General features: G+C 39.4%; 1 protein-coding gene across 1 annotated transcript in view; it reads left to right on the top strand.

Moving 5' to 3' along the window:
- Nucleotides 1-6: 6 nt before the first annotated feature.
- LOC100744786 (cGMP-dependent protein kinase, isozyme 2 forms cD4/T1/T3A/T3B) overlaps nucleotides 7-12290 on the top strand; it is a 54084-nt gene continuing 41800 nt past the window's right edge. The window contains exon 1 of the mRNA XM_024370899.2: nucleotides 7-307. Coding sequence (XP_024226667.1) covers nucleotides 48-307 — 260 coding nt within the window. The 5' untranslated portion in view covers nucleotides 7-47. The remainder of the gene's footprint in view (nucleotides 308-12290) is intronic.

Below are 12290 nucleotides of genomic sequence, written 5' to 3'. Positions count from 1 at the left end.
GCCAGAGGGCCATTTCGAACGTCACCGGAGCGACCACGATCACAGCTATGGGCACCCTTCGCGAGCTGCAAGAATTGCTGCGTGTCAAGGACGAGAAGATCACGGAGCTCGAGGCGCTTCTCTGTCGTCGTGATGCCGAGATACAAGAGTTACGGAGTCACCTCGACAAGTTTCTCAGTGTGCTTCCCTTCAAGTCACCCTTGACACCGACCAAACCAAGACCTAGAAAGCAGAGGGCGCAGGGAATCTCCGCGGAACCACCGCTCCAGGAGCTCGCTACGCTGACGGTCGTCGACAAGAGCGACAGGTTGGTGTCATACGATCGTTTCTTACTCTACCGACTAAACTCGTTAACCGGCATGATTTTTTCGATCGCCGTTACATTCCTTTTCGTCGCGACGGAAATAACCTTCGTTTCGACTACCTCTCTATAGGACACGGTGCGTTAAGTTGCAGTAGGTTAGCCACTTAATGCCGCGCATGCGTGTGTCTATGTGCGTGCGTTTTTACTCGATCACACTCGCGCTCGCGTTCGATTTCATGCTATAATTTAACTGATTTTCGATGCGGTGCGAAGAAACATGGAAATATTATACACGCGACTGTCATCGATGGACGAGATGTTTTCAAAAATATTTAACGTACTCTCTTTCTGATACGCGCGTTGCTATTCAAATATATGTTTTTTGCTATTTGTTTGGGGCGACTGTGACGTGTCGGCGAATAATTTACGTTCGGATGTGTTCGGTGACAGTCGGTTGAATTTTACGTATTTTTACTAACGTCAACCAGCGCTACTACTGTGCTCGCGGACGTGTTTATTATGACGAGAACACGCGTACACGCGTTTTGCACTGGCTGGCCACCATGTGACTACGAACCAATGCTTTTCCATTCCAACGCTTCCTATGCAGCGGACATCGTCGTGTTTCGCGAGGTTTTACATCGATTTCGACCAAATGTTTCTTCGCGCTACGTTTTACCACGTTTTACTTGTATGTTCCATGAAACGATACAAAGAAAACGTAGCTCGGAATATGAAAAATCGATATAGATAAACTTTTTTATTTACATTCATAGTTTTTACGTTTTGCGTACTTTCATCTTATCGGATACTGATATCATACTTATTTTCGGATTCTCCAAACGTAGTTATCTACGAATCAATGACGCTCAATAATTGTAACAGGTTATGTTTTCTCGTCCTCTTGTCCTTCGATTTGACTCGCGATTAGTTTCGATGTTTGCATTAACGCGTGTTTGGTTGTCCGTTTCTATATGTTGGTAGGCGACGTTTTTCACAACGCTTCGTGTACGGGATTTTTTTAATTCGTATTAACTTCATCGGCGGCTGCTTTCACGAACATGACGGAAAACAAGGTGATAACGAATTCTTGAAATTTTTCAACACACAATGGTGTCTTTTGAACTTCGGAACCGTAGCTTACTTTTTTAGACCATTCTTTTTATTCGCATACATTTCAGCAGTTCCATGCTATATATATCGTCATTTTGGAAAATTGCATGTAACGTCAAGATACGAACAAAATGTATTTTAAAGAACCGATAACCAATAGAAATTGAATTAGTGACTGATCTTTGATTGATAAGCGTATATATATGATAGATATAATGTTTTGGATTTCACTAAACTATCGGCACAGTGTTAAAATAACATTGGTAATAGTCGTTTTTACAATTGACACATTTATTGTAAAACGATGAATCTGCCTTCTGATATCATCACGTTTAGAGCATTTAAAATAGAGCAATATCTATTTAAAGCCTATTCAACGAGTTAATTGGAGTACTTACGTTGATTCCTATTACCATGGATATGATCCTTTATTAGTGCTACGAATCTTTTATTCCGGCAAAGTAAACTTCTCTTTTAACACTATTACGCCACAAAATCATAAACCGAAGCAAAATCTTTCTAAAATTATTTGGAATATGTATGTCGATTTTTATTGTTAAATCTTACTTGTATATTCGTTATTACGGTTATCATTGAGAATATTTATTTTACAACTCGTTAATACGCTTCTTTCCTTCAATTAAAATACTCAGGGTATTTATTATTGTCATAATTATCGATCTTCGTTATGGGAGAGCAAAAGAATCCTCTAGAACTTTTATCCTCCTAAATTATATTTTTATTTAAATGTCGGTGTATTCTCAAATTCTGTGACATTTTATATCAGTGTTTTAGGGTTGCTCATGCATAATCGTCGTCTTTTTACGACGATATGAAGATTACAGTATCGAAGTGATAAGAAAAATGACTTTACCTCTAAATTCATGTTCTCATCCACAATTATAGGCTATTTATCATTAACCGCTATTAGTATACAATTATTTTCCATTAAACTCCACTTTTTTCTGTGTATGTAGAATCATTTGAATAATTATGTGCCGACAAAGCGATCACTGAAAGACAGGACTTAGCGGACGACAGTATTAAGAAGTGTAGACGCAACAAGAAATGTTTTTTCATTACTTTTTTCTTTTTTTTTTTTTTTTCTTGTTTCACTTGATCAACAAGATCAGGAGAGCGAAGCTTTTCTTTCGTTCAATGTTAGTTCAAGGTTAAGCTTCATCCGTTTTTTACTTTGGCAAAAAGGCAAGATTCATTTGCGTATACGCAAATCAGGTTGTCTTTGCATTTTATTTACTGGATACGTTGGAAGCTTGTACTTCCGGTAATTACACGCCCTTGAATCATTCGAAGGTCACCGTACGCGAGTTCACTGAAACCGAGTTTTTTGTTTTAAAGAAAAACGAAACAAAACACGTCGTATCGGCTAACGTTTTCCTCCCGTGGCGTGATTTTATTCAAGTCTAAAAACTTTATGCGAATAATATCGAAGTAATAACGTGAATAAGAATCCGTCCTAATATGACAGGCATCATCGATTTGTTCGTGAATCAATTTGTTTACACAGTTGTTTAAAATTAAGCGAAAATAACAAACGTGGACAGCATAAGGAGCGAATAACAGACGTAGATCTATTTTCAAATCGAATTGAAGGCAGATTATTCTGTGTTCGATATGCAAATCCCTTTGATATTTAACATTCTAAACGCTGCTCTATCTGAATAATAGAGCGACGTAGTATACGTTGGATAAGAACTCGATCGAAAAAACGTGCTCGCAAATATGTATACGACGATAAAAATAGAGGTACTTCTTTTGCAGCGTATTCCTACTGGTTCGGTTTAATACTTTTTCTCTGGGTGGTTCGATTCTGCATTGATCTTGGGATTAAAAAGAGAAATTTGGTTCGTCGATCGTTCAATTCGCGAATAACGGTGCGAATGTTTTTAGAGCAAACGGATTCCTATGACCTTTTTATGACTGTTTTATGTACTCTTGATAAAAATTCTTGTTAAACACGTGTTCGTCCGGATGACAGAAAATTTATCATCCGTATAAAGAGTAAATTATTTCTATATGGTTAAAAATAGCATTGGAACTCGTTATCGGTGGAATTTATTTTGGCAACGGATGATATCAGATGATTCAAAAATAAATATGATAATAAAATTATAAACACATTGAAACGTGTTAGAGCAAGAGGAGCAAGCTACAAAGAATCGCAAAACCGATACTGATAATCGCACGTGTAATCTACGCTTGTTTCGTCTTTTTTTTTTTAGAAAAAATTCACGATAATTATTATTCTTCGGTAGAAAACGATCTCGCATACGAATCAAGATCGTTGATCATTAACCACGTGGAAACATGCTGCGAGAAATCTGTTTCTAACTTGAAACATTTTCTATGCCTTGTTGAAATAAATAAAGTACAGGGAGGAGTAGCGATCTTCGTTTAGTCGATCTTTAACATTACGTTTGGCTATTGTTTTGCTCTTTCCATGTATTTCGTGAAACGTAACAATTTATGTGTATATATGCATATAATTGAGATATGCGCAAGTACATATTAAGGATCGCTTGTACAGCTATTTTCATAAGCCCTCGTGGAAGTGACGTGTTTCGAAATACACCATTAAGGATGTTATCCCGATAGAAATAGAATACACGATCGTTTTTCCTTTGGCGCGCGTATTTAATAAATTACTGATACGTCATCGTCTCTTTGGGATTAGTTAGAGCAGTAATTTCTCGACGATTAAACATAGAAATAAAAGTAAAACTTTTAGTCGTATTCGAGTCGGTGTTGGTATGTTTATAATTGAAAACAGCGAAGTAACTGCTCTAATAAAATCTCAATATGAATATTAATTCTGAGAAGCGCTCGAATATCGATAGGTTCATAATAATATATATATTTCCATAAAATTATAGAAATCGCGCAGTTTACATACAGTTTCACGTATCGAATGTACCTGCTTCGGAACGTACGGTGGTGTAACTCGTCGATTTTCAATAAATACAGAGTACTTACATACGTTTCGCTTGTTCACAGTTGCAATTAGATAAGCTATAAGTACGAGTCTAACGAGATGATCGGATGTACTTTTATTTCTTTTCGTTTATCGTATAATTTCGTATTATCGCGTGATTGTGGCTAAATGCGACATTTTTGAAATACTCAATATCTCTTGTTCTACGCCCTTAGTTACAGAAAACGTAAATTCTTTGACTGTTACGTTATTCGTATATTCGCAAGGATAACATTCGCGTATATATAAATTTCTAATAGTTGGACAATTATTTAATCGACGAATGATCACTTTCATCGATAAATGAGCTGGCATGATTCCACGGAGGTACAGGTGGCCCAGTTTCTAGAACCAATCTGTATAGAAAAAAGTGGACAGCGTTCGAGGTATTCGTTGAAATATTCCACGTGAAATCGATGCGTAACAAGACAAATTTACTACGCCGAATAGCCGAGTCTCGTGGAATATTGGAAGTGCTCGTACACTGTAATCGAAACTGCAAGTCGTCGGCAACAAAAAGCCGGGATTTCACCATATTTCTGAAAACGCACTTTCACCGTGCTGAATTCCCATCGATTCTTATAAAACGAGGCAATCGTCCTATCGCCGCCTGTGGGCGTTTCGACATAAGCTCAAGTTTGCGTACCCGACAAGTACTTACTCCTGACATTTTATACGGTGTGTCAAGCTTCCTTGAAACTTCATTAAAATGACGAAACAACGAGTAAAACGGGAAGGCAGCGGGTAGATGTTATACGAAAGAAAAACTTGTTTACAAAGTGCCGCGTAATATTAAATAGACATCAGCTTCTTTTCTTTTTTATTTTAATAACATTATGAAAGATATAAATTTACAAGGATCGTCTTTGCCGTCGCGTATCTTACGCTTATCTGCGTATTATGTGTGTTGTGTATCTAACATATAAAATTTCTGCGTATCCGACACATTATTTAACGCAAAGTCACGACTGTTGTCGGATCGTAGCGGTCCAATAATTTCACGTATCGCAACTTCGTTCTCTTCGACGATCTCCTTACGGAACCATAACCGCGCGCGAATCGAGATATTCTCCATGAAAGCGAAGCGAAATCAAGCAATAAACACGTGCACGCGTAGAATCGGAATCGTGACAAAAATAGACGTTTCCTTGATGGTTCGGTCGGTGAATGTTAATACACCGTTTTGTCCAGCAATTTTGATGGCATAAGCAGGACGTGCTGTGATTGCAGAGCCGCGTGGGCGTGCAGATATCGATGCCGCGTGTATCGAAGCCGGCGCTTAGGCGAGACCCTCGCGGATTTACATTCCAAGTTCTAAGGCGGGCGCTTGATGGTAGGCGTTACATTAGTCTCGCTAAACACGAACGTCTTCCACTGTACCTGCATATATCCTCGTAACGTCGAATCGAGTACTATTCGAGATTTAATCGCGAATAAAAGCAACGTTGAATCAATAGGTGCCATTCGACTCGATAGCGGAGAATAAATTCAACGCAATTTCAATTTAATTCGAACCTAATCCGCTCGATTACGCTCAAACGTTCTTCCGAGATGGGTTTTTGAAACATTGGTTTGTCAATGTAGAATTTTTAAGGCATTCGTAGTATAAAATAATAAAGAAATCCGAATTCCGCATCACGCGTTTTGCGATCTAATCTCCACAAACCATTTAACGCGAACGGACACCAATTTGTTTATCTTGAAGCACCGTTTTTGGAAATTGCAGTGTAGCAATGGCGAACGATCAAATATAATCGCGTGGGAGTGGAGCGATCGAAGTAAAAATAACTGTTTGCTTTCGTTCGGCATATTAGTTCGGCATATCGAAAATCTGCTTCTTCTTTGCATAAACATCGGACGGTTTTAGATTAAAGAGACACTTCAAGCGAAATAAATCGACCTTTAGATCTGTGCGACGATCGAAATAGAAATAGCGTACAATTAAGAGGAATAATTGAAAAGTTACGTATTGTAATTCAGAATTGATCAAAGACTAAAGCAAACTATATTTCTCTGACAATTAATTAACTATTATTTCTTGATGGATAATGAATCACGTTTCACTTCGTTTACGATAATTAATTTCATGCGCTCGCTACATCCTTCCTTTGTTGTGTATTAACATTCTCCTAATTATATATATATATGATAAAATTCATAGACTTTTATACAGGGTGGTCCTTAAAAACGCGATACTATCGTTTACTGGGTAATTCTAGGTGAAAAAGTAGGTAGAAAATGGAAAATAAAATTTTTGCGATCGGATATTTTCGCGTTCTACGGACAGACCAGCTCGTACCGTTCTCGATTCTTCGTCAAAGAACCGAACAACACGCTCGTTGATAGCTAAAGCTGGCGTTAGACTTGCACTCTCATCAGACGCTTGCATACCACTTTCTAAGGCTGGCGCCCGTGGTAGGCGTGTAGCATTAGCTTCGCAAACGCGATACGTTTCGTTGCACCTCTGAGTTCACCGCGGTGTATTTTTCTTTTTCATTCTCACTCTCGGCCTCGTGCGCTAAAACTCTTCGTGCGTACTTAACAGACGGATCGTTCCCTCTTGCATTCCTAAACGCTATTGTGCCCAATGATTCTTTTTTTACTGAAACGCTACAACGATAAAAGCGGCCACGTGCTGATAGGAAACGGTCGACCAACGGATCGTGGACTTGACTTTTACGAGACTTTGCGAGAAAAATAGTGGAGAAGAGTACGACGACCAAAGGAAATGGACTTGTTTCCTTCGTTCGTAGCCATTTAAATCGTAGTAGCCATTTAAATTTAACCGCTTAACCCGTTCGCGTAATTATTTATTTATCTCCTCTATAGAATTATCATCATTTTTAGACATTTTGAAAGGTACTCGTAAGATCGTCCGTTAAAGTCCTGTCGATATGAACGATAACACGTTCATGTAGCAAGTATTATTATGTATCGTTAGGTATCAAGATCAACTACTCGGAAGGTAATTGAATTAAAATACAAAACCGTGCCACATCCTGCCTTTCTTTCCGGACGATGTTTCCCACCAATTATTACATTTGTAAACGCTCAGACAATCTTGCGAAGCAGGACAACTGTGATAATTAAGGACTTTGAGAAATGTATTAATACAACTCGTTCTCTTCGTGGAAAAAACACAAATGGTTCGATATTTCATCCGTTGCGTTCGCTCTATCTCTGTATGATAAAAGGTAAAAGTTTCAGTTCGCTTGCGCTTCGAACCGAATTCCATCGTTGAACGTCGGATTGAGAAGCGAGATAATCATTAATAACGAAGCTATGCCGTTGGTTTATTAAAATATTTCTTGTTGTTTGTGCGAAAGAGGAATGAACGAGAAACGAGCGGCGGGAAGGAGGTAATCGATCGACGAAGATCACGATCTGCATTAGGGCTCGAGGCACGACCGGTTCGTCGCGAAGAAACGCGGTCGGCCGTTAGAATGGCGCCACGGAAAGCATTCCGTAGGCACGCGTTCGAGATTTGACTCGCATTTTGACACTGTGAGTTATACGCGATCGAAACCCAGGTCAGGAGCAGCCGCTAATTTTAGCCTTTGACTGCTTCGTTATGCGAACTGTGTCTTTTTCTTCTTTACACACACTCTCTCTCTCTCTCTTTCTCTCGAATTTTTGTCGCCGCGATGCCAACGTACCCGATATGACCGTTTCTGTTGCTTTAATTCGCGTTAGGCCGCGATTTTTAATGGACCAACGCGATCGTCTTGGAATGCTCTTCGCGCGCGGCCCGAAGGCGGAATTAATCGCCTTCTGGTTACAAATTACCGATCGACCACCGCGCGTTCTTTCGTGCCACGTTACTCATTGTCAGTCGAAGACGCGATACCGCGTTAATACCGATGTTAATCGATCGAATTGTATCGTCGCATTCTCTCACGAGTATTCCTAGATATTTATTATCTTTCTCTTTTTGAAAGCAAAGGTAATAACGTTGCTGGCAAAGTGTTTTACGAAGGAATACCGCCACTGTACGTTCAACGTACGAAATGATTGGCGATCAACGGTATAAAAGGCAAAAATGGAACTCGTTCTCGGAAAGGAACGATGAGTAAAACGATTTCGAGGGAGCTCCGATAAAACGATACATATTGGATTGGAAGTTGGTTGGCGAGAACGGATCGCAGACTAGCGTGCTCGTTGGTGTGGGAAGTGCCGTGAAAAATAATACGTTTCAGGTTCGTCGAGTGCAGACTGCGTTCATGTCGGACTGACGTCATGGTTACGCGCCGTTGGCGAGCTAACGACCGTTTTCATAAAATCGCGCGTGTGCCCTGCAATAGGAGCGTGTGCATGCCCGCAGGAAACCGCCTTCGAAACGTTCGCACCCGAGGCCGAATTCTCAAGGTCGTTGCACCGGGAGCACAGGCCGGGGCTGCACTTGACGCGCACGAGCGCCCTTTGAAGCTTCCACCAGGCGCTCCATTCACGCCCCTTCCTTCTCTTCTTCTTCCCCCTCTTCGTCTCTTTGTCCTCGTCTTTCCTCTTCTTTCGCTCCTTCGCACTTGCCGCTGGATCGTCGTTAAAAATTCCTTCGGCAATTTATCTTCCTTAAGGATTGCGAAGGGTGAAGTAGTAGGTGCTTGGCAGCTGATATGGGAAGTACAGATTAGTTTCCAAATGGTGCGAGTAATACATCCAGCGAAATTGCGTTTCGTGCGATGCTGGACGTTGACGTTGAAGAATCTGGATTTACGAAAGACGATAGCGGATACTCCGCTATAACGCATCAGATAGTAATTTTCTAACGGTTAATAAGAGATAGATTTTTCAAAGTGATCTGTGCAAGCGATCTGAGATTCGATGACGTTGCGGAGAAAGGAAAGAAAATAAGAACGGATTGATAGTTTTCATCGCAAGAGTTATCTAATGACCGTTTGGCATCTATTTGCGTAAGCGGGGTTCGTTCCGAGATCAGGTTTTCCCAAAAAGATAAGTGTCGAGTAGAAAAATTCCGTTCTACGTCTTGATCTGCTCTTTTAAACGGGAAACCATTCCACATACCATCGTTACAACGTCGTTTCTAATTCCTCGAATAATCTTTAATCTCTAATATTATTTATATCGAGAAATTAAACGAACGGTAGCGAGGCATTTATCGAAGAAGACAGATATTCTTTGTTGTATCGTGAGGTCTACGGAAGTTTGATAGCGCGATAAGAGATCACAAAAATAGCAGAAAATACGCAGAAATAATTGTTAGATCACTGGTAGTCGACGATCTACGATAAATGACGATTAAATGACGCTCGGCTATGACACTTATCGGTTAACTATCCGACTTTTGCGCTTCTTTTCTTACAAGCAGAAACACGACGAACCTGTGTGACTTTCGAATCTCGATTGCTCGTGAAAAGATACAATTTTTCAACTTAAACCAAGGCTCGTGTGTAAAGTTGAAACTTTATGACGTAAACGGTATCTCTGGGAAGAAATATTTCAACGTTTTATCAGGAACGTTTGATTCCTCGCTTATCTGTAATTAACAAAAAGCTTACAAGCTTAATAAAAAGGAGCGGGAATTTAATTAGGCGGAAGAGCGATAAAATTTCGTGATTCACAGCTATGTGCGTGTAAAGGGAAAACGCACGATAGAAAGGTGCGTGTTTACAATTGATTAACAAAGAGGAAGTAATTACGTGTTATTAGCCGTACCATCGCCGGTTATTATTATTCAAATACCGATACGATTACGTCCACGAGCCTTTGTTTCTCAGAACTTCTGTGGACTGATTAGATAGTAAACTAGAGAGAAGCACGATACACCTTCGAATTCGTTCGACGATAAACGAGAAAGGAAATAGGTAATTAAAAGACTGGTATGTTTACAGAGTTTCTTCTCCGCGAAATAACATCGACGCGAGAAAGAATGGTCGTCGATCCTTCTTCCTTCTTATGGAAGTCTTCTTCTTTTCTGTCCACGGTGGAAACGGACTCTTTAAAACAATTTATCGTCGATATCTGCTTTAAAATCGAGCCTGATAGAACATCTAGAACGGTACGTTCGTATAGAAAGCTGATTAATATGCACTTGAATTTTCGCTTCGAATATTCTTCGAAATATGCTTTCTCGGTTTCGTATACATCGAATCTAATTTCATCGTTACGATCTGAACGTGATAACTTACAACACAGGATGATTTGTCAAAAGCAGGACGTCTCGTATATAAAATTTCTAGGAGAAGACATACGGAGAAAAGGTGATTGGGGCACCTGCTAGGACGCGATGTCCCATGGCGCTCTCGAGAATCTTATAGACCGGTCACACCTAGCTGCTTCTCCATTCTCCGTGCCTTTCTTCTATTTCTTCGGCACGTTCAAAACTCGTTCCTCCGTAACACAAGCGGATCTTTAATGGCCTCATTCAGTGCGCCTGATCATCGACTGTACCTTTTACGGAGGGCCATAAACAAATACTTGTACATACTTACGTGAAAATTCTCTAGTAACTTGGTTTCTTGGTTCTAAGCGATTAAAATGCCTACCATTCCTTTTCACTGTCCGATACATACTAGCGAACATCGGTTTTAACTTTTAACTAGAAAATATTTCGCGATCGAGAAAGATCATCGGCTTCATCGAGTTGATCTTTTCGGTTTACTCTTTTCAATATTCCAACGAAAATATTGTGCGTTGCTTTAAGTAGAAAAGCTTTGCACGCAAGTGGTTAGAAAAATACCGTAATTTTAATTTATCTAAAAAATCGTTAAAAATCATTTTTTGAAACTTTCGTTCGTATCGTATATTTTGTATTATATTTTCACACCTGGTGTAGCTACACCTAGCGAAGACTTGTCTACAACTCGCAATTCTGAAAATACTTTTGAACGAGTAAACGTTGTATAATCGGAATATTTTATAAATATCTCTGCATATTAATGCGACTTTCGCAAGAATAAGGCAGCGAATAAGATTAGGAATAGAATTAAAAACGTGTAAAAAGACCGTTATTAGTGTTGACAGTGTGGAAAGAAATATGTAGAGAAAAGATAAATTTCTGGGTGAAACTTTAAAAAACATTTTTTTAAACAAACAATTCCCTCGATACCCGCGAAATACACTGATATTTAGAGGTTTCGTATTATTTTATCGTTATTACCATGCTGCTCGAGTTACAGCAGCTTCGATTCATTTATTTTCCTTCGCTACCATTTGCTTTGATATCTCACCGTTTCTTCGATTCCATTAAAATCGTACGGGCTTTCGGAGAAAAACGATTATAAACTGCTCTCATTAAATCGACATAAACCTTCGTACATAGTTTACGATAAACGAATCAATATTGCTCGTGAATCTTTGGATTTTTTCATCTGTCTGTACCTTTGCCGCGAAAAACGATATTTTGTCGTGGAAATATCAAAATTTGATGGTTCTTGTCGAAAAATTTACGACTATATCGAATGTTATACGTTCGCATACATGCGTTACGTGGCTTCTTTTTACTATCTTGTCGAATAGACGCTTCAGAGAAACGAAATATCGTATATCTTATCCTGATATCGGCACAGTTATGGTTGCATTAAACTGTAAGTTCCTTTTCAGTAACACGAAGAAAATAGCTTTCGCGGCAAGTGTTTGGAACGAGCACCTTTGGAACACGCACCGTCATGCTTGTTCTAATAATACAACCGAGAAAGGACCACGTACCGCTACATATTCGCGGAGTAACGCTTGATATTTGCAACGCGTATGAATAAGTCGTGTACGCTACGGCAACATATCGTTCTATCGAAATAATTAATGACCGCAAAACAAATAGCGTACACACGATAAAACGCGTTCAGAGCCGATTTAACGAATCAGTTTGATGAAACAGTGTAACGTTTTTTATTTTTTATTTTTTTTTTTTTTTTTTTTTTTAAA

Source organism: Bombus impatiens, unplaced genomic scaffold (assembly GCF_000188095.3).
Source record: "Bombus impatiens unplaced genomic scaffold, BIMP_2.2 scf_1055, whole genome shotgun sequence".
Taxonomy (NCBI): domain Eukaryota; kingdom Metazoa; phylum Arthropoda; class Insecta; order Hymenoptera; family Apidae; genus Bombus; species Bombus impatiens.
Note: the sequence above shows the minus strand (reverse complement) of the source record. Positions and strands in the feature narration are given on the sequence as shown.